At 50.4% G+C, this 26,838-nt stretch overlaps 6 protein-coding genes across 9 annotated transcripts; 3 read left to right on the top strand and 3 right to left on the bottom strand.

Annotated features, from left to right (window-relative positions):
* The first annotated feature begins 115 nt into the window (after positions 1-115).
* On the top strand, positions 116-1,925 carry LOC120949622 (vacuolar fusion protein CCZ1 homolog). Its single transcript, XM_040367037.2, has 3 exons — positions 116-355; positions 425-522; positions 581-1,925. Exons 1-3 carry the CDS (start codon positions 272-274, stop codon positions 1,761-1,763), a joined length of 1,365 nt encoding a protein of 454 aa, XP_040222971.2. The 5' UTR covers positions 116-271; the 3' UTR covers positions 1,764-1,925.
* On the bottom strand, positions 1,923-21,271 carry LOC120949621 (spectrin alpha chain). 4 transcript variants are annotated; one of them, XM_040367033.2, is made up of 9 exons: positions 21,162-21,271; positions 13,682-13,796; positions 9,546-13,594; positions 8,485-8,526; positions 5,445-7,368; positions 4,770-5,373; positions 4,426-4,455; positions 3,035-3,644; positions 1,923-2,955 (listed from the first exon to the last, which is right to left on the bottom strand). In XM_040367033.2, the coding sequence occupies exons 3-9, from the start codon at positions 13,530-13,532 to the stop codon at positions 2,827-2,829; spliced, it is 7,326 nt and encodes a 2,441-aa protein (XP_040222967.1). In that variant the 5' UTR covers positions 13,533-13,594; positions 13,682-13,796; positions 21,162-21,271; the 3' UTR covers positions 1,923-2,826. The 4 variants fall into 4 exon arrangements, with proteins under 4 accessions (XP_040222967.1, XP_040222968.1, XP_040222969.1 ...); XM_040367034.2 differs by lacking the exon at positions 4,426-4,455; XM_040367035.2 differs by lacking the exon at positions 8,485-8,526.
* Positions 13,968-21,249, bottom strand: LOC120949623 (protein sarah). Its single transcript, XM_040367038.2, has 2 exons — positions 21,162-21,249; positions 13,968-17,673 (listed from the first exon to the last, which is right to left on the bottom strand). Exon 2 carries the CDS (start codon positions 17,504-17,506, stop codon positions 16,625-16,627), a length of 882 nt encoding a protein of 293 aa, XP_040222972.2. The 5' UTR covers positions 17,507-17,673; positions 21,162-21,249; the 3' UTR covers positions 13,968-16,624.
* Positions 21,272-21,597: 326 nt separating the features above from the next.
* On the top strand, positions 21,598-22,644 carry LOC120953438 (39S ribosomal protein L46, mitochondrial). Its single transcript, XM_040373351.2, has 2 exons — positions 21,598-21,884; positions 21,950-22,644. Exons 1-2 carry the CDS (start codon positions 21,699-21,701, stop codon positions 22,574-22,576), a joined length of 813 nt encoding a protein of 270 aa, XP_040229285.2. The 5' UTR covers positions 21,598-21,698; the 3' UTR covers positions 22,577-22,644.
* LOC120953440 (ragulator complex protein LAMTOR4 homolog) lies at positions 22,633-23,869 on the bottom strand. Its single transcript, XM_049605381.1, has 4 exons — positions 23,778-23,869; positions 23,610-23,690; positions 22,942-23,509; positions 22,633-22,866 (listed from the first exon to the last, which is right to left on the bottom strand). Exons 3-4 carry the CDS (start codon positions 23,088-23,090, stop codon positions 22,689-22,691), a joined length of 327 nt encoding a protein of 108 aa, XP_049461338.1. The 5' UTR covers positions 23,091-23,509; positions 23,610-23,690; positions 23,778-23,869; the 3' UTR covers positions 22,633-22,688.
* Positions 23,870-23,927: 58 nt separating this feature from the next.
* LOC120953437 (exocyst complex component 7) lies at positions 23,928-26,580 on the top strand. Its single transcript, XM_040373350.2, has 6 exons — positions 23,928-24,066; positions 24,131-24,296; positions 24,366-24,954; positions 25,035-25,801; positions 25,882-26,338; positions 26,409-26,580. Exons 1-6 carry the CDS (start codon positions 24,019-24,021, stop codon positions 26,509-26,511), a joined length of 2,130 nt encoding a protein of 709 aa, XP_040229284.2. The 5' UTR covers positions 23,928-24,018; the 3' UTR covers positions 26,512-26,580.
* The last annotated feature ends 258 nt before the right edge of the window (positions 26,581-26,838 follow it).

The following is a 26,838-nucleotide window of genomic DNA, read 5'->3' as shown; positions in this document are numbered from 1 at the left end:
CTGAGTTTGAATTTGAGTGAAATGAAAAATGTCTCAAAATGTGAATCTCATTGAATTTGAAAAATATTTTATTTTTGAAGAAGCATTTTGTGGACCAGTCGCGAACGAGCTTGTTATCAGAAATCTGTAAACAAGAGAACTGTCACTGCCGGGCGTCAAAGGAGGCCATTGAAAACAAGTGATAAACACACGAAGATACAAGTCCCGTTTTCTATTAAAAAACTAAAAAAACTAACGCCCCTAGTGTAGAAAATATCATCGAAAAATAAAGATGACTAATCCCGTTCTAACGGCTGAACTGGCTCTAAAGAGCTTCTACATTTTTAATTCAGCTTTCGGACCCAAAGAGGGCGAGGCAAGTTGGTAATCTGCAAGGTTATTAGTTTTAACTTCTCACCCTTTTCCTCATCCGGATTCGTTACAGGAGGAGAAGAAGGTGCTCTTCTACCATCCACAGGATACGGATATCGATACGAAAATAAAGGACGTTGGTTTGAGCGAAGCCATCATAAAGTTCAGCAAGTAAGTACCCGACCGAACAGCAGCACTAGCGATGCTTAACCATCTTCATCTCCGGTAGCACCTTCACCAAAGATGACAGCGTGCAGACGATGCACACGCAGAAGACGTGCCAGTTCTACTACCAGCCCGAACCCGGCTACTGGATGATCATGACGCTGAGCGTACCGTTCGATCGGAAAACGCGCGACTCGGGCGACTACAACGAGTACCATGGCGACACGATACACGACACCATCTACCAGTCCGTGCTGCGCCAGGCCTATCGCATGTTTCGCATGTTTCACGGCACCTTCCAGGACAACCTGCGGCCGAACGAGGAGCTGGACGCGCAGGCGAACCTGATCGGCCGGCTGGAAGCGTTCTACCAGAGCTACATACTGCACCTGCAGATGAAACGGTGTGACGTGGTGGATGCGTTCGGCAGCGTACAGTACCTGCCACTGAACCAGCTGCTCTTTCTGCGGGTACAGAACTTTATCAACATGATCGAGGCCACGTTCGCGCCGATCAAGCACTGCATCTTCCTGTACAGCGACCAGGTGGTGTGGAGCGGCATCAACCCGACCGATCTGTACACGCTGTACGAGTACTTTCACAGCCCGATGTTCGACCAGCTGGCACAGTCGAAGCAGACGCGCCCCGCCTACGTGACCGAGCAGGGCAAATGCAAGCGCTACACGCTGATGGTGTGCCGGAAGGTGCAGAACATTTCCCTCTGCCTGCTGCTCGACGACGGTGCGGTCGAGAACGAGCAGTCGCTGTACCTGGAGCTGAATGCGGTGGTAAACCCGCAGCTGACGGCCATCTCGTCCGACATTAGCCAGCATTTGCAGAGCGGCGGTGAGTCGAGCTACAGCTTTGGCTGTGGGGGCGGCAGCAGTAGTAGCAGCAGCAGCAGCAGGGACGATTCGTCCCCAAAGTTTATCTTCTTCAACGAGCTGAACCTGCAGCACCGGGGCACGGTACGGTTGGGCCAGGCGCAGTACCATTCCGTCACCGGCAGTGGGCTTCCGAACGATGTGATGAACCTGATCGTCGACCTGCTGGACGACGTGCGCAGCAACCGGTCGAGCGTGATGGACGAGACGATCGTGAAGACGCACGACGACTACTGGATCGTGAAGCGCAGCTGCAACACGCGGCACGTCTTCATCATCCTCAACAAAAGCTCCACGCTTATCGACGTGACGGAGGAGACGAAGAAGATACTGGACCAGCATGTAAAGGGTATCTTTTTCTAGTGCTTCCCCCGGAGGGAGAGGTCGTTGTTGCGAGGATGTTACACCAATTATATTTTATACCTTGCATCAAATGCTTGATTCCATCTAATCGAAAGTCAACAGATAGCTAATAAAATATACCCCGTAAGCAATCGAGAACAAATAAAACAATGGCGAGTGTTATTTTTGCAATCATTTATTTGAAGAGAAGAGATATAGCCATATTTTGCGATCGGATTTGCTCCGTCTCGTCGAGTAGGGTGATGCCAGTGATAAATAGAGGTACACATACATATCGATATATTATAGTTGCCGTGTTTGTGTGCATTGTTGTTTGCTCATCACGCATCTTGCGCTAGGAGCATAATTTTTGGAAAGCTGAGAACATTTGATTTTGCGCTTTTGCTACTAAGGGCAGTTTACCTTACCGAACCGCGTCCGTCTGGGTGTAAATAAATATTTTTTTCCCACTCTGTACGTTAACACCAACAAGCATTAGAAGAACGAATTTGGATTGATTTTTTTTTTGTTACTTTGCCACAGTAAGGAAAGTTTGTAAAGGTGACATTTTTTAATTTCAGTTGCTACATGCTATTTTCATTTAGTTTGAATTCTTAAAGACACTGGCTGCGATTAACAAGCGAATACAGTTCAACAGACACACAGTTCAAAGTCAGTTTCATACTAGAAACTGACCAGAAAAATGTGTTTCCAATCTGATTTCGGACCTAATTTTCTCGTTCGATCGTTCGTAGGCTACTAAGCCACTTACTTTTACGCTGCACAAAAGCATGTCCCGGAAGTGTAAAACACAATGGATGTGTGTGAAAGCTGGTGTTCGATCTTGCTCTCCTGCTTCTCTACGCTCGCTACACTATCACTATTCATTCAAGCGTGTGCTTGCAAATTTATATAAATATATAAAATCAAAGTAAATATATAGTATTATTCGCCCGGCGACGGGGAAACACTTTGTTTATATCGTCAAAATGCGTTTAAAAAATAATTTGTTGCGAATATAGTATTGAAAAGGCGACAAAACCGGCGGGAGGGATGTCGCCCATCATACTGGCTGTGTGCTGGCTTAGTTTTGGAACAAGGTTCTGGTAAACTCCACGTAATCCAGGGCACCGGTAATGGGGTGGCCCGTTTTCGGGTCGTTGTACGGTTTCATGCGCTGCACGCAGTAATCCGCCATGTCTTTGGTGAGGTTCTGTAGGGAGAAAGCGATTGATCGTTATTGCTACATGCTGTACACCGCTACAACCCAAACCACTCCCCCAGATACTTACGGAATAGAGTTCCTCCTTGGTGACATATGGGCGGGGACGCGGATCGGAGGCGGTGATGGCGCGGAAAGCATTCTCGATCTCCTCGAAGCTTTGCACGTTCTCCGTTTCCTTCGAAATCATGAACGCGATGTACTCCTGCAGCGACACCTGGCCGTCCCGGTTCGGATCGACCACGTTCAGAATTTCCTCGAACTCCGGGTCCGGTTGGCCTTCCTCCACCATGGGCAGGTCGTAGCCGAGGGCACGCAGACACGATTTGAACTCCTGGTGGTTCAGCTTGCCGCTCTTGTCCTTGTCGAAGTGCTTGAACATCATCGAGAATTCCTTCAGCGAGTCTTCCGACACGCCGGACTGGTTGCGGGCCTGGATCTGCTGCTTCAGGTTGTGCTGCATGCGCATGGCCAGCTGGTCGAGCTGGTCCCACTGCTGGGCCAACCCGACCGTCGAGTGCTCCGTGTAGCGGTTGTCCAGAATCAGATGCTCCTCCAGCGTGGCGCCGAGCTCCTCGATCTTCTTCAGATCGCCACGGCGTGCGCGGATCTCGTTCGCCTTGTGGCAGAGCGCCTCGAACTGTTCCTCCAGCGATCCCGAACCATCCATGAGCGACGTTCTGTGAGGAGGTGGGGCAAGGTAACGATGATTAATATATTTGGCTTAAGACGTATGGGCCTTTGGGTGGGGTTAGCTTAAAACACTCCACAATGGCAGCATATAAATGAGGATTAATCGTGTGGTTGGCATGTGGTTATGAAGCGGTACAGACATTAATTATAAATACTTTTTTTGCTAAATTAATCTTAACGATATTCATAATTTTCAAATAATTCAGTCAAATTGACAAATCTAAATCAGTGCTGCAAAATGTGACTATCAATGTCATATAAGAAGCTACCTGAAACTAAATACACATCAGCGTCAGGTACTCAATTGTGATAATCAGAGGTGATGATCAAAATGATTGGTGTGACCAATGCATGCTTCGTGACCATCGATTGGTCAGTCACTATGTCATGACTTTTTTTACTGTGATCAATTCTGCAAAATGTCACTGACATAATTATGACAAATTCCGGCTGAAACAAAGTCATGTCAGCATATGTTCATTGTTTTCGTTGGTGAAAATCTCGTGATACTCATGTCATTTTGCAGCACTTAACTATATTAAAATTTATGATTCAATTATACATTAAAAAACAGACTCGTTTATCGTTTCATATCCAAAGCGTACAGCCCGAAGCGCTTATAGTTCCTTTGCAATATTAGTAACATTAAGAAGGAAGCAAGTTCTGTTGCTAATTAGAAGGCATTGGCTGCGCAGAGCAAAACCGAACATCAAACTCGTCACGCAGCTATGGTTAGCAGTCACTTTGGGCACAACACTCGTTCGTTACCCATTTTTATCCCAGCCAAGAATGTTGTATCTTTGGTTTTCACGGTGTTGTTTGGTGATGGTGTCATTTGTTGGTGGTTGGATGTTGTGTATGGAAGGATCGGGGGTTCAAATGTTCAAGCAAATTGTCCACCACAAAGTGCAGATAACGAGTTGTGGATATAAGGAAGATTGGATATGCCATTTTAATAATGATTTTCAGAATATACCACGCAATGGAGAGGATGAAGTGGTCATGTAAAAGTTATAGAAAATAAACAACGATACATAGAATGGGACCTTCATCCTCTAGACTAGGTACGGGGGAAGGAAAGGGATAAGTAAAAGTAAACCAAAAAACCATACCTTGTCTCCGTCAGCCACTGGTGGAACAGGTTGGCGTGCTTGGCAAACTCCTTGCGCAGCTTGTCGTTCTCCTCCTGCCGATGGACCTCCTTCGCCAGCTCGGCATCGCGCTCCTCGATGATCTTCTGCAGATTGCGCCACGTATCCTCCAGCGCCTCCATCGTGAACCAGGTGTACGGGTTCGGGCCGACGTTGAAGCTCTTGATCTTCTGGTCGAGCGCGGCCAGCGCCTGGAAGTCGACCTGGGCCGACGACAGCGATGCCTGGAACGCGGCATGTGCCTCCCGCAGCGCCTTGATCTCCTCGATCGAGTTGCAGCGCACCGGATCGGTCAGATCTTCCTCCGCGTTCTCGAACCACGAGTTGAATGCCGACGCCTTCTTGGCAAACGTCAGGTACAGATCCTCGATCTGGCGGAACTGGTCCTGCATGTTCAGCAGGCGGTACTTGCGCGCCTCCGAATCGGCGCGCAGCTTCTGCCAGCGCGTCAGCACGTCCTCGTGGCGCTTGAGAATGGCGGCCGACTGGGCGTGGTTCGCGTTGATCAGCTGATCCTTGAGGGCGGTAATGTTGTGGATACCCTCATGCTCAAACGCCGAGAGACCTAAAGGAGGAAAGATTAATTTTCCTTATTAAAAATAATCCTCAACTTTTCCTACAAACACACACACATACCAGCATCGAATGTCTCCTGCTTCGTCAGCAACGTTTGAACGGTGGACAGATCACGGCCGAACTCTTCCGACTTGACGTGATTTTCCTTGTCCGCGATCCAGCTCTCCACGACGTCCGCCTTCCACATGAACTGCAGGTAGGCAAAGTTGTCCATCAGCGCCGTCTTGCGGCGCGTTGCCAGGGCCTGCAGGTTCTCCAGCTTCTTGTCCAGCTGGACGCAGCGCTGCGAGATGCTATCGCCATGGTGGTTGTTGTTCGTTACCAGCGTCTGGCCATGGTCGCGGATGTCCGAGCAGCGATCGCGATGGACCGCAAAGTCCGTCTCGAACGCGTCGTGCTTCTTCATCAGGCCCTGCACGGCCGCCATCGAGTCACCGTAGTCCTCGACCGACAGCAGCTGCTGCTTCTCCGTAATCCAGGCCTCCTCCTCCTCGACCTTCGCCAGGAACTGCTGGTAGATGAGCGACTCGTCCAGCTTCTGGCCGCGAGTGGCCGCCAGTCCCTTCAGCTCGGTCCACGCCTGGTTCAGTGCCTTCAGGCGCTGCTCGATCTCCGGCACCCCAAGGTTCGAAACGTCCATCAGCTTCTCGCCCGCTTCCTGCACCGCCTGGATCGCGGGTTCGTGCGAGGCAAGCTCGGCCTCGAGCCGCTTGTGCTTCTTCTTCAGATTCTGCACACCGGTCAGATCGCGACCGTAGTCGTCCGATCCGACCAGCAGCTTCTTCTCCTTGATCCAGCTCTCCTCGTCCGCGATGTCGCGGAAGAACTGGTGCAGCGTGTTCGCCTCGTTCAGCCGAGCCTGCCGGTGGGCAGCCAGGTTGCGGATGCGCTCGTACCGTTCGTTGATCGACTGGCGCTTCTCCTGGATGCCGGCACTGTCGAACTGGCCGCTCTCCACCAGCGAGTCCGCCTGGCTGTTCATGTCCTTGATGCGATCCTCGTGCGCGTGAATGTCCGCCTCGACCAGCTGGTGCTTCTTCATCAGGTTCTGCACGGAGGCTAGATCCTTGCCGGCGTCCTCCGACGTCAGCAGACTCTCCACCTCGCCCAGCCAGAAGTCCAGATCCTTCACGGCCGCGATGTACGTGCGCTGCTTGTTCGCCTCCTTCAGCTTCAGCGACTTCTCGGTCGTCTTCTGCGTCAGGTACTCCCACTGGTCGGCGATCTGCGTCAGACGCTTCTGCACCGCCTCCTCCGAACCGCTGCACTGGTTGCGATCGATCAGGTTGCTACCCATCGCCAGCACGCTCGAGATGCGGTCCGCGTTCGCCGCCAGCTCCGCCTCGAACGCCTGGTGCTTCTGGTGCTTCGACTGAATGTTGGCCGGATCCTTGTAGCTTTCCTCCGTCGCCAGCTGCAGCTTCTCCGCGATCCAGTTCTCGATCTCGTCGGCATCGCGCGAGAACTGCTGCAGCGTCTGCTCGTCGCCCAGCCGCGAGCGCTTCTCGATCAGATCCTCCTTCAGATGGCGCCAGCGATCCAGCACCTCCTGGCGCTTGGCATCGATCAAACGGCCCGCGTAGTGCTCCTGCGCGATCAGCTGATCGGCCAGCACCTGCAGCGCGCCGATCTTCTCCTCATGGCCGTTGATCGCCTTGTCGAAGTCCTCGTGCTTCTTGATCAGGGCCTCCACGTTGTCACCCTTCGAGTCGACCTCCTCCGCGTTCAGGAACGCTTCGCGGGCGCTCATCCAGTTTTCGGCCTGCTCGCAATCGCGCAGATACAGCTGCAGGTCCAGATTTTGGTCCAGCTGCAGGCGACGCGCCGTCCAGGCACGCTCCAGCTCCTCCCGGGCCTTGTTCAGGTTTTCGATCTTCTCCTGAATTTCGGGCGCCGCATAGTGGTTCGCCTGCAGCAGCTCGTTGCCGAACTGCTCGAACGCCGAGAACGTACCCGCGCGTGCATCCACCTCCGTGCGATGTTCCTGTCGAATCGTAACGCGAAAGGCACGCGTTGATTGAAGCGCCATGAGAGCATGGAAATAATTGAACAAACACCATTAGTAATGCTGCACGCGTTGAGTTTTGCCGCCTGTGGTAGAGTGAGCTTCCACCCGCGCAGAATGTGAGCAAAAATGACAGCGAAATTAGGAATACCGTGAGCGTAAAGTAAATGGCGATTAATAATGATACACTATTTGTTGGTTCTCTATTTAAATCACCTCCCATATGAAGCGAACAGTAAAAATCATATTAATAACACGTGTTGAGGTAGATTGGTGAACGAAAAGTTATGATAAAGCTAGCCAGCTAGATGTTAACAAAGACTAACGCATAATGAACTAACTCTTACGTTTACTTTCGAACGGTAAAAGAATGAAAATAGATCAAAAGGTAAACATAGTTCATAATACGGACGCGAGATAATGTGAAATGCCAGCTGATGATCCTTGTTATTGCATTATTGTAGCGCGCTGCGAATTTTAATTAACCTAGTACAAGTAGCAAGATTAAAGAGCATTAAAAGAGTACAGCAGCAGCAGCAGTAACCGGAAGAAAAACCATAGAGCAGATGTTATAAAAAAATGGAACAAAATAATGAATTTCCACAAAAACAGCTTTCCGAAACTATCTGCAAAGTCTAAACAACTCTTTGCAAAAAAAAAAAAAACTCTATTAAATATAAAAACAATTTGTTTTCTTTTTTAACCATTGTTAATAAAAACACACATATACACATAAAGGTGCTAAAAAACTGTTTTGCAGCATAAAGATGAAAAGTTATTGACGCTTGGGTAAAGATCTTTTCAGCAAAATCATTAATGCTTATGCTTTGTTACGTCGCACTTGATGAAATCATATTAACCCGACCAAAGATGTTGGAACAAAACTCTCTACGGATCGAAAAAAATCCAATTGCAGTGTGAGATTAAAAAAAGTTACAAAATTTGCATGACAAAGGTTAAGCACTAATACAAAAAATAGAAAATATAATGCTGCTGTGTGTGTGAACACAAAACAAAAAATGCGTGAGCGGCTTTGGGTAAGTAGTTTCGGGTAGTGGGGCTAGAGTGTTTTTTTTTTTAATTTGTCAGCTGTACCTGCGGGATACCGCAACGAAAATCAATTTCGGCACGATGGTTCTATGAAAAATAAAAATGACAGATTTGGAAAAGAATAACACATTTTAGTATGGGTTTTGTAATTTGGCACGGGTGAGAATTTTGACACGTTGCATAGCTCAGGATAGCTTTTTTCGCCAAGAGCAACTTGCTAGTCTCTTTCCAATCATTTCATGAGTGGGTGCGTGTGTATGTGTGTGAAGGATGAATAATACTTCCAATCGTATTATGAAAAACAAAACAAAAAACTGTGCTCAGCTTCAGTCGTGTTTCTGTGTGCTCTTGGTTGTTTCCTGGCCTGGTGTATAGGAAAGATGACAAGGTGTCTGGGGCACACTGTTCCCTTACAGCAATCGCCACTGTGTTCGATGCAGGGTTTTCCAGGGGTTCTCATAGTTGTGGAACACTGCCTTGACTTTTTCTTATGGGAAGTGAACTTCATATGATGGAAATTGGACTCTATGGTAATATTTTTGAACAGGCTCCTTCCTATTGGAAATTCCTAATGGATTTGTCCTACAAGGGTGCTATAGAGTCTAATTCCCATTAAATTAAATTCATTTCCCGTAAGAAGCAGTCAATAAAGTGTCCCTCAGCTATGAGAACTCATGGAAAACCCTGTAACGTAATAAACGGATTCGACTTCACAATAAAGACGAGATTGTGCTGAATCAAAGTGCTTGTGTACAACACATGACGCAAACGTGTCTCCAACCGTCCATTCCAGCGCGATGATGTAGTAAACTGGAACAAAACAACTTCACAGCGGATGTACATAAACTCTACTGGAGACACAAATTAGCTTCGCTAAACAATAAAAAAAATCGATCGACACATTGGACAAATGGAAACACACACGTTCACACAAAAAGAGGCATCAACGCAACAACAAAACTGGGGATAAATTCGGGGGCTAGCGGAATCATTAAAAAAATACGGGAAACCCCAATTACACAGCCTAGTCCTTCCTGTAGGAATGGTGGCTCTTTTCCCGGTCCTGAAACATCAAACTCCTCCTAACCGTACCCATTTTCGCTTACCTGATGACGCTCGATCAACGCTTCCGCGCCGGTAACATCGTTGGCGAGCTCTTCCGACGTCACCAGCCCCATCATCGAGCTGATCCAGGCGGACAGGTCGCGGTAGTCGCTCAGGAAGCGCTGCAGATCGTACGAGTCGAGCAGCTTCTCCTTGCGCTGCTGCGCCTTGGTCACCACCTGCTGCCACTCCTCGTTGATCTCCTTCTGCTTGGCGTACGTCTGCTCGGCCGTGTCCGGGTGCGACTGCATCAGCCGGTTGGCCGTCTCGTCCAGCTGGCGGATCTTGTCCTGCAGCGCGGCCAAATCACGCTCCAGCCCCTCGTGCTTGCGCTGCAACGTTTGCACGCCGCGCAAATCCTTGCCCAGCTCGTCGTTGTTCAGCGCGTTCTCCTTCTCAGCGATCCAGTCCTTCGTTTCGTCCACGTCGCGATGGAACCGCTGGACCTCGTGCGCCGACCCAAGCTGGCTGGCCCGCTCCTGCGTGATCGTCTGCAGGGTGGCCCACTCTTCGTTGAGCGTTTGGATTTGCGTCTTGATCTTCAGTGCGGCCTCCGTCTGGCCGAGCGACGTCAGCTGGATGGCGATCTCGTTCAGCTTCGCCAGCCGCACCTCGTTCGCCTTCAGGTCGTCGTTGAAGTCGTCGAACTTCTTCTGCAGCACCTCCACCTCCTCGAGATCTTCGCCGACGTCCTTGATCTGCGCGTGGCTCTCCTTGTCCTTGATCCACGCGGCGAGATCGGCCGCCTCGCGCACCAGCACGTACGCCTTCACCGTTTCGTTCAGCTTGTTCTGGCGCTCCCGGGCCAGCGCGAGCAGATTGTCGTACTGGCTGTTGATCTGCGTCTGGCGCTTCGCGATCGAGTGCCCATCGATCAGGTTCTGCTGGCTGGCGCTTAGCCCTGGGTCGATCTTCTTGATGTAGGCCGCCGGCACGAAGCCTTGGCGATCGTTCACCTCCACCTTCCACCAGTCCTTGTTGTTCGAGTTCAGCAGCGTCAGCACGTCGTTCTTCTTCATCGACACCTCGCGCGGCGACTTTTCCGTGTAGTCGTACAGCGCCATCACGCACTCCTTGCCGGTAATGTCGACGACCGGCGTCTCCTGCTGGCGGCAGTTCTTCGCCTGCTCCTGCAGCGCCTGGATCGTGTTGCCGAACGCTTCCAGGTCGGATACGAGCGCCTCGTGCTTCTTCAGCAGCGCCTCGGACGAATCCTCATCCTTGCCGTAGTCCTGGTTCGAGACGATCGGTTCCTTCTCGCGCATCCACGATTCGGCCTCGTTCGCGTCGGCAAAGTACTGGTGGGCCTGCAGCGAATCTTCCAGATCCTGCTTGCGCTGGTTCGACTTCTCCTTCAGCGAGTTCCACTGATCCTTGAGCGCGTCCAGCCGCAGCTTGATCTCCTCGCTGGCGGTTGGCTGCTCGTTCAGCATCTGCTCCCCGTTTGAGATGACACCGGCGCAGCGGCTCTCGTGGTTGTTGATTTCCGCCAGCACCGCCTGGTGCTTCTTGATCAGGTTCTGCACACCGATCAGATCGCGGCCACGGTTGGTCGACGCCGCGACCGGTTCCTTCTCGCGGATCCACGCCGCCTCGTCCTCCAGATCGCGGAACAGCTGCTGCACCTGGAGCGAGTCGAGCAGGCGCTGCTTGCGGATCGACATCGGTTCGGCCAGCGCCGCGTACCGCTTCGACAGGGCCGCCTCCTTGGCGCGAATGTTGTCCGCATCGAAGTGGCCGCTCTCGACGAACTTGTTGGCCGCCACCTTGATGCCCTCGATACGGTCCTGGTGCGCCATTACGTCCGCCTCCAGCAGGGCCTGCTTCTTCTGCAGATTCTGCACGCTGGTCAGATCCTTGCCGTAGTCCTCGGACAGCAGCTGACCCTCGACCTCGCTCAGCCACAGCTCGATGTCCTCGACGGTGCGGTTGAACTGCTGCTGCTGCGAGGCTTCCTGCAGCTTGCAGCCCTTCTTGTCCGAGGCGCGCACCAGCGACTCCCACAGCGTCACGATTTCCTGCATCCGTGCGTTCACCTTGTCCGCGGCGTAGTGCTCCTTCGTGGCCAGCTCCTGCCCGGTAGCCGTGATGTCCTCGATGCGGCTCTTGTTCGCCGTCAGCTCGTGCTCGAAGTTGGTGTGCTTCTGCACCTTGCCGTTCAGGTTGGTCGGGTCGAGGTAGCTGTCGTCGGTCGCGAACTTCAGCTTCTCGCTGATCCAGCCCTTCGTTTCGTCGCAGTCGCGCTCGAACTGCTGCAGCGCGTTCGAGTCCTCCAGCAGCTTCTGGCGCACGGACGATTTCTCCTGCAGCGCGGAACGGCGCGCCAGCAGCATGGCGCGACGCTGCGCCACATCGTCCGCCGCGTAGTGCTGCCCGTCGATCAGCTTCGTCGCAAACACGTCCAGCGCCTTTATCTTCTCCTCCTGCGCGGCCAGACTCTTCTCAAAGTCCTCGTGCTTCTTGATCAGCGCCTCGACCGAGTCGAGCGAGTCGCCCAGATCCTCGTTCGCCAGGAACGCTTCCTGCTTCGCCATCCACGTGTCCGCCTGCTCGGTGTCGCGGTAGAACAGCTGCAGATCCATGCACTGCTCGTACAGGATGCGGCGATCCTCCCACAAAACCAGCAGCGAGCTCTTGTCGTTCTCGAGCGCGGCCAGCTTCTCCTGCACCTCCGCCGCGGCGTAGTGCTCCCGCTCGAGCAGCTGCCGGCCGGCCTCGGTCGTCAGCTTGAAGCTGTCCACGCGAGCATCGATCTCGCCCTTGTGCTCCTGGTGCCGCTCGAGCAGCGCCTCCGCACCGGCCACATCCTTCGCCAGCTCGTCCGCGGAGATGATCGCCTTCATACCGTTGATCCACGACACCAGGTCACGGAAGTCGGCGAGGAAACGGTGCAAGAAGTAGGACTCGTCGAGCTTCTGCTTGCGCTCCTTGGCCTTCGCGGTCAGCGACTGCCAGTACGCGGCAATCTCTGCCTGCTTCTCACGAATCTGCTCGCTGTGATCGGCGTGTATGCTGCACAGGCGGCCAGCCTCGGTACCGAGGGCGGCCACCTTGTCCTCGAGCGCCGCCAGATCACGCTCCACACCTTCGTGCTTGCGCTGCAGCGCTTGCACGCTGGCCAGATCGCGCCCGTAATCGTCCGACGACAGCACGACATCCTTCTCAGCGATCCACGCAACCGTCTCATCCGCATCGCGGTTGAAACGCTGGATTTCGTGCGCCCCGAACAGCTTCTCCTGGCGCAATATGGCCAGCTGCTTCAAGCGCTGCCAGGCCTCGTTCAGTTCCTCCTTCTTGCGCGTGATCGTTTCCCGCTCCGGGTGCCCGCCGAACAGCAGCTTGTCCGCCAGCTCGTTCACCTCCGTCACGCGGTACTCCTGCGACGCCATGTCCTTCTGGAACTCGTCGAACTTGCGCTGCAGCACCTCCACGTGCTCGAGATCCTGCCCGAACTCGTCCGCCGTCACGAACGCTTCCTTGTCCTTGATCCAGAACATCACCTCCTCGCAGTGGCGCAGGAACTGCACCAGCACCAGGGCCTGCTGCAGCTTCATGCCCTTCTCGGCCAGCCGCGACAGCAGCAGCTCCCACAGGCGCTGCAGCTCCTCCAGCCGGCGCTGGATCGTCTCGGACGCAAAGTGGCCCTGGTTGATCATCTCCTGGCCGGTGTTGTCCAGCACCACGATCGCGTTGCTGTGGGCGGACACCTCCGCCTCGAACGCCTGGTGCTTCTGGATCTTAGCCTGCAGGTTGGTCGGGTCGCGGTAGCTTTCCTCGCTCGCCGCCTGCAGCTTCTCGTTGATCCAGCTTTCCAGCTCGTCGGAATCGCGCTTGAAGTACTGGAACCGGCGCGAGTCTTCCAGCTTTTCGCGCTTCTGGCGCGTCTCGAGCTTGAACTCGCTGTAGCGATTCAGCACCTGGTCGCGGCGCTCCTGGATGTCTTCGGCGCTCTCGAGGATGCGCACCTCCTTCGGGGTGAACTGCTCCATTCTCACTTGCTGCTTACTGTGTAGTTTATTGCAAAGAAATAATTTACTCCTTTCTTCTTAGCCTAGAAAAAAAAAAAACCCAAAGAAAATCAAAAGCGTTATTTATATCGATTTCTTCCCATTTATAATTTACAGCATACTTTACTCACCTCTATTTAAACTTATTCTTATGAAGGCAACCAGCTTAAGTTTCGCTCGCAACGATATTTTTCTTTGTGTACGGTATTTCTCTTAATTTCTTTTGTTGTTATCCTTCTTTAAATCCTGTAAACAGTAAATAAAAATCATAAAATAAACATTAACCTATAAACTGTGTGGGTGAAGATAGAAAGACAAATCCCAACTCGTCCGTCCGTAAATCCATCGCCAATGCAGTGTACTAGAACAGTTCAATATCCATATTGAAAAGCAAATAAAATCAACTCAACAAAAGCAACCATTTTAAATCTATATCAAACTTTATTTGACAGTTATGTATATAATATCTTCGTCAATAATAATAATTGATCCTTCACGTACCAACTCGCGTTTGATATCTCTTTTTTTGCTACTAAATCATTTCTTCTACGCTAGTCTTTCGTCTTCAAACACACCCATTGTTCTCTCACTCCTGGTTCGTTCCATCTACGTGTACTTGTTTGTGTTTTCACTATCAATTACGCTACTAGTAGGTTTTGCCTTGGCGATAAAATTAACGAGATCCTTCTTCACTTCTGGCTCTCCAGCACACCGGCGCGCCCTCGTCGTTCGTCGCAAATCGGTCCAATAATGCTCAGAGTTATAATGCGTAAACAACATGATTCCTATTTCTGATACCACTAATGCATCTCCTCCTCCTTACGCATAACACACCGTGGTACAACAACGTTTGGTGCGAAACACATTTAGGATTTCAATTGCAATTTCAATGTCCTTTTTAAACGTTTTTTGCTGTTTGCTGTAAAACAAGTGGTAATGCGTCAGCAGATTCGCTTCCCTTCTTCTATGCTTTGTTGCATTGAGTGTACAGCACACACGCACGCACTGGTCAGAAATTTATTTCTTCATTGATAGCACTAACTAAAATATATGTATATTTGTTTGTTAAATTGCTGTTTTCTCTATGTTTCGCATCGCACGGGTTTTGGTTAATATTTATATATGTACTGTATGCTTTCATCAACCGTGACTGAACTGACTATATGACAAACGTCCTATTGTTTGGAAGTACTGGTTACAGGGTATATATAGTGGCCCTTTGCTATACCGAACGATCCCCTTTTAAAAAAGGCGTTTTGTTGGTATGATCTATGTCTATTGCACAATAAAACACACAAGAGTACCATCGGGATCAGAAGTGATATCAACCATTGGTGGTTGGTAAATGGCGACACTAGCATTGTCGTTTCTCAGGGTGTAGAGTGTTTGACGCCTCTGCCAATAAGAGAGCAATAGAAAAATATATAGAAAAACGCTCCAAAAACCGAACCATCGATTATAGGATAAATTTCTGATCAGCACAAATACACATACCAACAAACGAACCTTCCGGTTCCTCAGCATCGAATAGATATAACAGTTATAAAACGTCTGGCCACACCGATACCGAAACTGACGGTCCGTCGGTCGGGTCCGAACGAGAGAGGACATAAATATGCATGTATGTTTTTTTTTCTTCTTCTCAATTCTACACATAGCAGAGGAAGTGGGAAATGTAACACATTCGGCAGCAACATTTGCCATCTTTAACATATACACAAACACACATACATGTACAAAGACACCGATGCATCTCTTCTTATTTACTTTCACCACATCGCACAGTTGTTGGTTTCGTGATCCACGCGGGGCTTAGCAAGAGCCGCGACAATAGGACATGAAACAGATAACTGTTACAGATATATTTTGTCCAAAGAAAGTCCTAGTCTTATTTTTATCTTATCGCTTCCCCTTAAAAAAAAATAGTGTTTTTATTCCTGCCTAGGATAGGAAAGGATCACACTCCTTTAGCTATGACGTTCATGCAACGTTTGCACTTTTACGACGAAAAGTACAAATGTTACATAAACGGTTTTTTGCATTTCGAAAACAAACCTCCCGTACTTCGCAAGTACGCAAAGCTTTAGATGCGAATGAATGGAGCGAAATTGTGGACAGCATTGCAATATGTTTTAACCGTATCTACCGATATGCTTGATAGTTTTGATTTCGAATTCTACATATATAGTTAGGTGTTCCAGTCAGTAGAACCCTTCTTCTTAAACGATGCTTTAACATTTTAACTCCCCGGAAATCTCCCGTACCAATTATAGTTAGAAGAACTGGACGTAATGTGCAAATGATGTTAGAGATAATTATATAGAAAAGTGTAGAAACTGATTTATTTTATAGGCGAACCTTCTCGACAATAAGATAGTATATGTAGTGTAGGCAAATAATGTACAACTTGAGATTTCGTTTCGCGTTTCGAGTTTCGCGTATGTTACCCTGACGCATGCATTACAACTAAAACAAAAATAAAGAAATTGTATAACGATAATCGATAGAAAAAAGTACAATGACCAAACGCATTCTGATTGATAGAGACGCAAATGCCTAATTTGTCGACGGGAACAATTCGTACTCATACTCCGACATGCCGGTAAATATCTAACACGCAACCATTTCAACGCAAACTGGCGCAAACAGATAAATGGAAACTGATAGCCTATCGACGATACTACCACAGGCTGGTGCTGTGCGCGCGTACACTTTCGCTGCGAAACGTAATTACTAAATAGATTCGCAATTTAACTATCTTCTTGGTGTGCCACTTTGAAGATGCCTAACACCACCAATATGCTTTAAAAAAACAGGAAACAGGAGGTTAATGGCAAACGTTACTTCTTTTTACAAACCCCTCGCGCACCTTTCTCACCTTTGCTTTCTAAACATCAGAGAGGCCCAAAAAAACTTCTACCAAGCTATACCTTCTCATAGAACACGGAGGCCTGCATCAAAACTCACCAAACAGTGGCCAACCAAGCTACTTCCTGCCTCCACGCTTCTCTTACGACGATATCGATACCATTATCATCGTCATCCTCATCATCATTCGCCAGTGACAACCAAATTTAGGTGGAGCTTTTGCGCTCGGGACAGCGCGTTTGCATGATGCGCGCCTTGCGCACGTTCGTCCCACCACCGACCGGGGAGTTCTCCTTATCCGGATCGTCATCCTCGAAGCTGCTGCCCATACTCGACGACTTGCGACCACCCGAAGTTTCGTCTTCGCCGGCCGCTGCGGCGGCAGCCGCCGCCGCCGCCGCCTCCAGCTGCTCGGCCGCGGTGTGCAGTATGATGCCCGGATGGTGCTCCGACTGGGCGTGTATTTCGTGGCTTTCGCCCGGCGTCAGGCTGGCCAGCGCCGCCAGCAGATCGTGGTTCACGAGCGGTTCGCCCTCCTCGGCCGGCTCCCAGCCGGCGGGCGGCGATGCAGGGGGCGAGATGAGGAACTGCTTGACCGGGGCGGGCGGTTTCAGGTTCGTGTTCGAGACGGGCGTCACCGGCTGCGCCAGATAGCAGTTGATGACGGACTTGCCGAACGGGTACTGGTGCAGCCGGATGCGCGCATTGGCCGCCGCCAGCGCGCTGTCGTAGTTGACGCGCAACCGCCGGAAGCTCTTCAGCCACTGGAAGGTGGTGTTGTCCGAGAACGTGCGGAACAGCTCCTCCAGGCTCGCCTTCAGCCCGTCGTCCGCGAACACCTCCGAGTGGATGTTGGTCACGATGATCGAGGTGGGCAGATCGTCCAGCAGATCGTCGTCCGCCACCGCGTTCGACTCGCTGTCCGAGTCGTACGCGCTCGGCAGGGCCGGATGCTCGTTCGGCAGCCCGTCGGTCGGGTTGATGAACAGGTTCTCGTCGTCGGTGGGCGTCGTGGCCGCCAGCTCGTCCCCTCCGTCCGACTGCTGGCGGGTGCCGGTGCCGGTGGCCGTTCCCGTTGCCTGTGCCATCTGCTCTGCTCCTTGGTGGGAGGCACCACTCACGATCCTAAGGATGGTTGTTCGGTTCGTACAACAGGAGGTTGCGGTTCTTCTGGCGGCCGATTGGGGCGGCGGGTTCCGGCAGATGACGGACCTACCTAGTGAGCATACACTTCCTCCTCGCGGGTGGGAGTGTACTTAGATAGCCAGGAGGTGTGTTCGTGTGTGTGTGTGCGTCTGTGGGTTTATGTTTGTAGTAAGGCGGAGGTATTTGAACGTAGTAGTCCACTCTTCACTCCCCCGCCCCGCTTCACTTCTGTTCTTCTTTCGTCACCGGTTCCGGTTAAAATTCGGCTGCTGCCATTATTTACATACAATGGTTTTGTAGGAGAATTGAATGATTCATAATTGTTTTTACATTATTGCCGTAGGGTTTTTTTTTTCGTTTCGGCACACCATCCCAACACCCGGGAAGGGGGTGGTGTGATCGTACGAGCCCGCGCGTACGAAAGAAGAACATAAAAGTTGGCCCATTTTGTGTTTGGCAATTTTTACCAACCAGGAAGTGGCAGACAGAGAGAGAGATACAGAGCGAGAGAGAGCGAGAGAAAGAGGGACATCGGTAGAGAAAGTGAAGAGAGGGAAATAGAGAGAAAATAGAAAGAGAGAGAGAGAGAAACACAGAGAAAGAGAAAGAGATAAAGGAGCAACGTCAGATTTTACAACGATAACACACAACCGTAATGCTAAATTTGTCACGCTGCTTTCTCAGCCATTATTTTTCGTACATTTAGTTAAACAACAAACAACAAAAACATAGAATGATTGTGATTGTGGCGCCAATGGGTAGGCGCTTGTTTGCTAAGTTCGTTTCTAGTATGATGGAATGTTGATGATTTATTTCAAACCATTTGTTTCAAATTCCGCACACCGGATCGATTATGCGTCTCATCTTCTTTACAAAGAAAACAAACTAAAAGAAAACTACGAATGCACTGGTGGAATGCAGGTGGTAAGAGAGGTGTAAAAGAGATGGTCTCCGTTTTCATAAACCAATCGTCGACTACCATTCGTGCGTGGAATGCAATGTAAAAACGTCGCTGCCGGTTGCTTGCAGCTGCGGACGACTACTGGGCTGGTTATGGTGAAGGCGGAACGCTTTCAAATGTTTCCAAAACCGCAACACTACGTGGGCAGACGACATAGGTGAGTGTGTGTGCTTGCGAAAACAATACAAACAAACAAAAATGCAGTGAAATATGCATGATTTTGCATGGACGAAAGAATAATTTGTTCAAAAAGAAAATTTAAACTAAAAAACAACATTGCTAGCTGTACTTATGCATCGTTTACAACCAAAAATGATCGATTGTTTTGCTGTCCCATAATGTATGGTTACTGTTGAACCGTGAGCAATGATTCAAACTCTTAGCCTATGCACATCTATGCTCGCCTGCAGCACAGCAAATGTCTAGGGAGCTCAAACAACACACTTGACATTCACACCCGGGGGGACAGCGAAATCTAATCATCCGTGGTTGTGGCATTTTCGGCGACAGTTTCCGCTCACACAGACCCCTCCCCACCACCCCATCACCCTCTCTCTTTCCCCTGGTCCGCGGTAGCATTATTCTGGGGGTAGCGGAACAGGCACGCACGCAACACACGTATCGCGTGTTCCCCGGTGGTGTGTGTGGTGGTGATTGTTTTTCTTTTTCGATGTTTCCAATCATCATTTCTCTTTCTCTCTCGCGCGCCCGTGCTCGTTTTACATACCCCTCCTCTCCTTCACTCTTTCTCTCGATAATGTATCTCTCTTTCTCTCTCTCCCGTTTTCTCTCCCGATGTCTCTCTATTTCTCTTTCGATTTGTTATGGTTTCATGTTCATTTTTTGAACGGTGTTTTTCACTTTTCAAGTGGCTGCCAGCATCAAACTCGAGGTTGAGATTTTCACTCACATACTGGAACCAGTTACACGTTACACACATGTAACGCAGGCATTTTCACTACACGATTTAAGGCGATGTTGCTTTTCCAGCATCTTTTCCAACTGTTCCTCTCCCGTGGGTTTGACGAGGAAAATATTGTTCGAGTACCAAATATCGTTACTTCACACTTTCCGCCGTGCAATACTATTTCGCGTATCGTGCTACAACATACCTTACTATTTGCTAAAGAGGCTACGTGGAAACATGCATGCTTATCTTATCGCACGGGCGAAGATACAATGTCACTGAAACGAACGGCACAAGCAAACGCACCACCGAGCCAACCAACCAACTCGCCAAGTAGCATGACGCCATCACATTCCATGTCCGGTCAGGGTGTGTGTGTTCGTAAAGCAAAGAAACGATATGGAGAATAGAATCATTGTGCAAGAAAAAAAAAAATGTTTCTCCCGTGACACAACTCTATCGGTCCAATTGACTGGCCGCGGCTTTCTGCGTGTAGGTGTGTGTATGTGTATGCGCCACCCCAAACGACAAGTGCCGTTCTAGAACTTCCATCAAATCCAGCGACCACGGCAGCTCCCCTTCATGATTAACGGAAATGAATTTCACACACAAACGCACGCAAGATGGCACAGCACTGGATGATCATCGAGCATAGAGAGGGAGAGAGGGATGCTTCTGTCCCAAATCACGACGATCAACAACCCGTCGAGAGCTGCTGCTGCTGCAGCAGCAGAAACCGCTGCCGCCGGAGAGCTGGTAATATTTAAAAATAACTCAACGCGAAGGCGATGATGACGTAATCGTCGGCATGAAGCGGGTCGGGTTTACACGAATGCCGCATTCGGCCCAATCAACGGGCCAAAGGGTCAAACACAGCAAACAAGGCGGTGCCGCACCTAAAGACGGGTAGGTAATTCGGCTTTCCAGAACCAATACGATTTTTGGAGCTTTGGTGGAGTTCCAATCAGGCACGGTAACTGCAACTGAAGGATGAATCCATCCAGCGACTCTGTTTACGTGCCAAAAAGAAGGGTGCTATCGAAGGCAAAGATAGCACAACATTCCAGTTAAATCGGAATAATTCGAAAATTCAATCTAGCTTGTAATGTAAACTGGTATAATCACACAGCAAGCTATTTCCAGCGGCACGGTATTGCCCAAATGCCGCAGTGAGAATGAGGGTGTGTGTGTGCGTGTATGTGTGTATTGACTGCGTAGCATATTCCATCAGAAGGTCGCGCAAGAAAAACAGAACACACGGGCTGGGCAGGAAAATATCGATTTTTCACAAACACACACACCCGACCTCCGTAGAGGTGCGTAGGGCGGAGGCGCATAACACACACGAAGGAAATGGTGCTGGAGTGCGCTTCCGCTGGCAACAATCAGTTTCAGTTTATCCAAAATCGCATCAATTACCGCATCACACCACACGACGGACACATACACACACATACACTGAGTTTGATGGGCCATCCGAGCGCTTTTTTCGACTGGGTGTGTCAATCTATCTAGCTTTCGAATGCTGCTCCCGTGGCCCCATTTGCTTAGCCCTATACCGAAAACACACACACACACACACACAAACACACACACTAACGCGTGCACTACACTACATGGCGTACGGGCGATCGATTTGCGGACGGACGGACGGGGAAATTGGAAATGGCTTTTTGGGGGCGAAAAAACCGATATTCTAGCGTAAATCACTGCCCAATGCACTACTTACAGCTTTGGCAAGCGTTTGCAGTATGTTTTATCCGGCTTCAATGCCCTTTTTCGCTGGTTTTTCACTGTTCACCACGCCAGCTCACAACCTTTGCGAGCGACTCGTTTTACCGTAATGGCGGCGATGAATTTTCTGCTGCCCGACGACGGCTACAGGCAGGCTTTTGCGGTATCGCTGGATCAAGGTGTATAAACGCAAGGTTCGAGAAAATAATCCGCTTTGAAATTACCGAATTCTTGAAAATGGATAAATCAAAAAAGTAAATGAATTCATTATCAACATTTCAAACAATTCAAATTAATGGATAAAATCAAATCCGAACAATGCTAATGGTTTTAAATTCTTTTTTCATCGACCTGATTGGCATCCAAACACGAGGTACTCTACTGTATTTTCCCAAGGTTGTTATGGTATAGCGAAACTCCAAGAAAAAAAAACACCTTGCTGTCAAGCATGGTTCGATAACAAAAACATTTCTTTGCGCAAAGTTACGCTTTTATCGTGCGGCCGGCAAAAATCTGCACAAAACTAACACAAATGCGAATCCTCGCCCACCGTTCCGTGCTGTTCGTGTCGCGGATGCTGTCCTCCAGGGCGGCGGCAACACAGGCCTCACAGGTAGCGCCACAAACCGACCAAAAGTGGGACCTGTACGCCGGTGTGCTCGTGGAGCGGCTACCGATCGTTACGAAAACACTCGAACCAATAGAGGCTAAATTTAAGGTACATTTCCGCAGCGTACAACGATTCACCGCGTAGTGTACTAATGGTCTTCGCTTTCGCCACAGGAAATGCTGAATCAGATCGAGCTAGAGAAAAGTCTGAAATCCAACCACGAGCTGCGGAAAGAGACGGAAAAGCAGCAGCTGGAGCTGCTCAAGGCAGGCAAAATCGATCTCGACTCGGAAGCGCTCAAACAAACGGCACAGGACCTGGAGGACGCTTACAATGAGGAGTACGCCCGGTTTAAACCGGCGCCACGCGTCACCGAGGCGGACAGCAAGAACGACACCCGATCGCTGGACCGCAAGCTGGAGCAAACGCTCGTCCTGCTGGTGGAGCAGAAGCTGGGCAGCAAGAGTCACTATCTGCTGCCGCAGGGGCTGCACCGGAAGGGCGAATCGCTGCGCGAGACGGCCGAACGCACGCTGAAGGAATGCTGCGGCGACAAGCTGCAGGTCACGTTCTACGGCAATGCCCCGGTCGGTTTCTACAAGTACAAATACCCGCCGAGCGTGCGGAATGACGGGGCGGCGGCGGTCGGCGCGAAAGTGTTTTTCTTCCGCAGCGTAGTTAAAGATCCGAGCCGGAACGTTGAAAGCGACCAGGTGAAGTACCAGTGGCTCAGCCAGGATGAACTGCAGAAGCAGCTGCAGCAGCCGTACTACCAGAGCGTTTCGCAATTTCTGTTATGAAGCTTTTTCGGGCGGGAGGATTGGAATGTTAGCGCAATAGTAAAGAAAGCACGTGGTTAGAAAGTAAAGCGGATCGAATCGTTTATTTTAGTTCCGAAAAGCGCGCACAAAATCAGGCCAGTATCGAATGCCCGTCCGACTCGAGGGTGCCGGTAGCGCTGGCGTCCGGCCGGTTCCGCTTCTTCACGACGTAAATGCGTTTGTTCGAAAGGCATATGGTGTAGCTGTGGTCGGCGAACACGATCGACACTTTCCTGCACGAGCGTGCACTGAATACAGCTGGATCGACACTGGAAAAGAGAGAAAAAATGCATTTCAGTGCACCAAGATCCGAGAGCGGGTCACCGGCATGTCCCTCGCGGTACCTTTCGGTGAGCGTTAGCAGGTTGCTTATAATGTTCGCACTACGCTCATCGTTTTCCAGCTCGCCGCCGGAAGCGTGTACGGACCCATCCTCGGACAGGACCAGATAGCCGAGCTGATCCGGCAGCGGATGACGGTCCAGGTCCAGCATCGCGACGCTGCTACTTTCACTATCACAGACAACGGCAACACTCGGGCAACGGCTCTTGACGGTGGCCCGATGCTGCTGTGGCGACGGCGACGACTCACCTACCACCACCACCTCCGTGAGATTCGACACGGACAGATAGCCACAGCTGGCCGTGGGCGAGAAGCTAGTGCTAGTGCCGCCGGATGCGCTCGCCGCGCTGGTGAGCGTTAGCTGCCCGATGCGGTTAAATTGTCAAATGAAAAAATGCGTAAACAGCCGGAACGCTACCAGGAGCCAGTATTTGATAGTGCTCATCAACTACGCCGCAGAACCCAACGAATCGTGGGCCGTTCGAACGGTGTGTGTGTTTTGCGTGCGATGCCGAATGCAACGTGGTGCATATATGCGCAACTACGGATGAATGTTTTTCCTTGCGTACACTGAAAGGTTTAATGGAAAAGACACTTTTTTTTATTAAATTTCCCTATCGGTGTGTGTCGCCTGATCACTATCGATTTTGTCTAATGTCTTCTTACTGACCTTCTAATGGTGCCAACGCGGTAGTCTTCTTCTGTGGACAATCATCTATTGTGACGCGCGACTAAATGTAAACAAACAGCACTGCAGTCGAAAGCAATCGTGAAGAAAGGAAAAACGGCACGTTCATGATTAATGGCGCTATTTAACTCAATCCTCCCTTTAACTCACTTCCCGCAGCAATTGTGCTCTCTTTACTCCGAATTCCACATTGAACAACAATTCACAGAAAACTGCCCACTGCAGTGACGGAATTGACGAAGTAGCGCAACGTTTGCTCGATTGTTTTGCTTCTCGCGCTGTCAAACCAGTGATTCAGTGTGTTCATGTATTTGTTTTCGTCACCACTGCGGCGGTGGGAGGTTTCGCTTGTGATTGCAGGAAAAAAGGACAGTGAAATTATTAATTAACCATGAGCACCCTAGAAAACACGCTCCAGATTGAGATTAAGCTGGAAAAGGTACGCATTTCAAACCACATACACACACGAACGAACGAATCAATGGCGCTCTGTTTTGCTGCAGGAAAAGACCAATCAAGCTCTGCTAAAGGACCATGTCGAGAAGTATTCCGAACTCACGCAATCCATGTCCAAGATTCTGAACTCGTTCGAACAGCGGCTGGGAAAGCTGGAGCACACCATACTGCCCGTGTACAACATTACAAAGAACCTACAAAAGCAGCAGCAGAGTAAGGCACTGCGTGGGATACAGTTCCACTGTGTAACCATTTGCTGACCTTTCCCGCTCCACTTTGCAGATCTAGACAGCACGCTGCAGTGTATGGAGCAGGTCCTGTCGCACTACGATGCTTCGCAGGATGTGTGCAATCTGATCCACCAGGGGCCGTCCGAGGGCAACATTGGGTCGTTTTTGGACGGGTTGAACAAGCTGAAGAAGGCGAAGGACTACTTCCTCAACAACAATCCGCAGAGCGTGGAGCTGGAGAACGTGACCAGCCTGTTCAACAATGGTTGCGAAACGTTGAACAATCACTTCAAATCGCTGCTGAAGAAGCACAACGCTCCCCTGAAGCCGGTGGACCTGCTGGACATGATCTACATCGAGGAGGATTCGTCCAACGAGGACTGTCCCTCGATCAAGCAGGTGCCGCCAAGTGCGCGGGAAGAGCTGAACGTGATGGCGCAATGGCTGGACAACAACTTGCGCCGCGAGTACGTGCAAATCTTTGGCGACGAGCGGTCGGAGGTGATTATGCGATCGTTGCAGAACTTGAAAGACCACCAGAAGAGCGGTAGCTGGGGCAACGAGCCACTGCGCACCAGGCACGGATACGGTCGGGCGGAAGCGGGCATCAAGAAGACAACCTCGGCACGGTTGCAGCAAATGTGAGAGAGCCTAGAGTAGGCGGAGTGTGGGCAATTTCCTCACCCAATTAATCGTCTCGTTTCTTCTGCTCTTACTTTAGCTTCGAACGGAAGGCCAACAAAATGTTCATGAAAGCATCGCAAACGCTCGGCCAGTCGGCGGGACTGGCGATGCGAAAGAACTCCTCCTTCGGCGACATCCTGGCGGCGGAAGAGTACGGCAACGACAACGACCAGGAGCTGGAGAAGTATCTCGTCCTGCTGCTCGGCCTGCAGAAGTTGCTCGTGTGGGAGCGACAGCTGCTGAACGACATTGTGCCGCCGTCCCGCCACAACGAGGTGTTTTCCCGCCTCTCGCAACCATCGATCGAGATGGTGGTGAAGGATGCGGAGCAGATCACCTCGAAAGTGATGCGCAGCATCGGGCGCAAGGAGTGGTCCGCTGCGCTGGGCATATTTTCCGCCCTCAAGCACGTGCAGATACTGCAGCCGGACATCGACCGCATCTGCGACAGTACGCAGAAGCAGCAGCTGTCGGGTGTGCTGAACCGGCTGCAGCAAACGGCCTCCAAGGCGCTGGAGCAGTTCATCGAATCCGTGCGCAACGATGCCGGTGGTGGCGGCATGGTCAGCATGACGTCCAGCACGATCAGCTACGGCGGCGGGTCGAGCGTGCCGCGCGATGCGACCGTGTACGAGCTGACGTCCAACACGATCTGGTTCTTGGAGCAGCTGCAGGAGCATTGTGACACGATCGGGGGGCTGCTACAGACCGAGGCAATCTATACGAACGATCTCGATCGTATCGCGTCACAGAAAGCGCTCACCATGGAGCAGAAAAATAAGGCCCTGCTTGGCATCTACGTCCGTAAGTATCGAGCTGCAATATGGAGCACATGTAAAACACGAACCGGGTGTATGTAAAAAATGTTGCTCCTTTTTTCACAGGCAAAGTGCTGGCCGAGTTAAACTACACGATTGCAACGAAATCGGAACAGTACAGTGATACCGCCACCAAGCAGCTGTTCAAGCTAAACAACACGCACTACATCTTGAAATCGCTGCAACGGTCCAGCCTGATCGAGATCGTGGCACTGACCGAGCATGACTGCGAGCGTCGCTACCAGAAGATGATACAGGATCTGAAGAAGGCGTACCTGGGCTCGTGGTCGAAGATGCTCTCCTTCATTCACCCGCTGGACGACATGCCGCGGCCGATCAATGGCAAGGTGAAGGACAAGGAGCGGGCCACCATCAAGGATCGATTCTTCAACTTCAACAAGGAGCTGGACGAGGCGGTAAAAATACAGCGAGCCATTTCCGTGCCGGATGTGCTGCTCCGGGAGGGCATCAAGCGGGACAATACCGAGCACATCGTGCCGAAGTACAATGCGTTCTTTGAAGGGTAGGTGCATGAAGGTTTTTCCTTGGAAATGATTCTACATTAAAATAATTGATATTTCTTTCTTTTTCAGATATTCCGATGTGCAGTTTAGCAAGAACATCGACAAGTACGTTAAGTACCGCCCATCGGATGTAACAACCATGTTGAACAGCTTTTTCGATGATACTGTTTAAAATGTATTCCAAACTAGATTTAGCTAACAGAACAGTTAATACATATTTATGATATTGAATCTTACCAAACCCGTTTCATCTTAAATCTGGCAACCGAAAATCCTAATTCAAATTAGATTACGACAAGAGCACAGGAACTCATCGGCTGATAAAGTTTATTTCGGAAATTGTATGCTTTCACTATTTTTTAACTGCAATTCAGAGAATTGTAGCAAAGAAACCCTAACCAAAAACTCCAGAATAAAATTTGAACGATTTCTACCTGCGCAATTAAATTTTATAATTGTCCACTCCGCATGTACCAACCTTGCTTTACTTTGCCCCTGC

This window comes from Anopheles coluzzii, chromosome 2, assembly GCF_943734685.1.
Source record: "Anopheles coluzzii chromosome 2, AcolN3, whole genome shotgun sequence".
Lineage (NCBI taxonomy): Eukaryota > Metazoa > Arthropoda > Insecta > Diptera > Culicidae > Anopheles > Anopheles coluzzii.
Note: the sequence above shows the minus strand (reverse complement) of the source record. Positions and strands in the feature narration are given on the sequence as shown.

What these genes read in the sequence shown, in the direction of transcription:
- LOC120949622 (XM_040367037.2), top strand. Translation starts at nt 272, where the DNA reads ATGACTAATCCCGTTCTAACGGCTGAACTGGCTCTAAAGAGCTTCTAC. An exon ending in TCGGACCCAAAGAGGGCGAG is followed by an intron (nt 356 to 424) that starts GCAAGTTGGTAA and finishes GATTCGTTACAG; the next exon opens with GAGGAGAAGAAGGTGCTCTT. An exon ending in GCCATCATAAAGTTCAGCAA is followed by an intron (nt 523 to 580) that starts GTAAGTACCCGA and finishes CATCTCCGGTAG; the next exon opens with CACCTTCACCAAAGATGACA.
- LOC120949621 (XM_040367033.2), bottom strand. Translation starts at nt 13,532, where the DNA reads ATGGAGCAGTTCACCCCGAAGGAGGTGCGCATCCTCGAGAGCGCCGAA. An exon ending in TTCGTTGCGGTATCCCGCAG is followed by an intron (nt 7,369 to 8,484) that starts GTACAGCTGACA and finishes ACGATTCGACAG; the next exon opens with GAACATCGCACGGAGGTGGA. An exon ending in CTTGGCTGGGATAAAAATGG is followed by an intron (nt 3,645 to 4,425) that starts GTAACGAACGAG and finishes ACCTCCTCACAG; the next exon opens with AACGTCGCTCATGGATGGTT.
- LOC120949623 (XM_040367038.2), bottom strand. Translation starts at nt 17,506, where the DNA reads ATGGCACAGGCAACGGGAACGGCCACCGGCACCGGCACCCGCCAGCAG.
- LOC120953438 (XM_040373351.2), top strand. Translation starts at nt 21,699, where the DNA reads ATGCGAATCCTCGCCCACCGTTCCGTGCTGTTCGTGTCGCGGATGCTG. An exon ending in CAATAGAGGCTAAATTTAAG is followed by an intron (nt 21,885 to 21,949) that starts GTACATTTCCGC and finishes CTTTCGCCACAG; the next exon opens with GAAATGCTGAATCAGATCGA.
- LOC120953440 (XM_049605381.1), bottom strand. Translation starts at nt 23,090, where the DNA reads ATGCTGGACCTGGACCGTCATCCGCTGCCGGATCAGCTCGGCTATCTG. An exon ending in CTGCTAACGCTCACCGAAAG is followed by an intron (nt 22,867 to 22,941) that starts GTACCGCGAGGG and finishes TCTCTTTTCCAG; the next exon opens with TGTCGATCCAGCTGTATTCA.
- LOC120953437 (XM_040373350.2), top strand. Translation starts at nt 24,019, where the DNA reads ATGAGCACCCTAGAAAACACGCTCCAGATTGAGATTAAGCTGGAAAAG. An exon ending in TTGAGATTAAGCTGGAAAAG is followed by an intron (nt 24,067 to 24,130) that starts GTACGCATTTCA and finishes GTTTTGCTGCAG; the next exon opens with GAAAAGACCAATCAAGCTCT. An exon ending in CCTACAAAAGCAGCAGCAGA is followed by an intron (nt 24,297 to 24,365) that starts GTAAGGCACTGC and finishes TCCACTTTGCAG; the next exon opens with ATCTAGACAGCACGCTGCAG.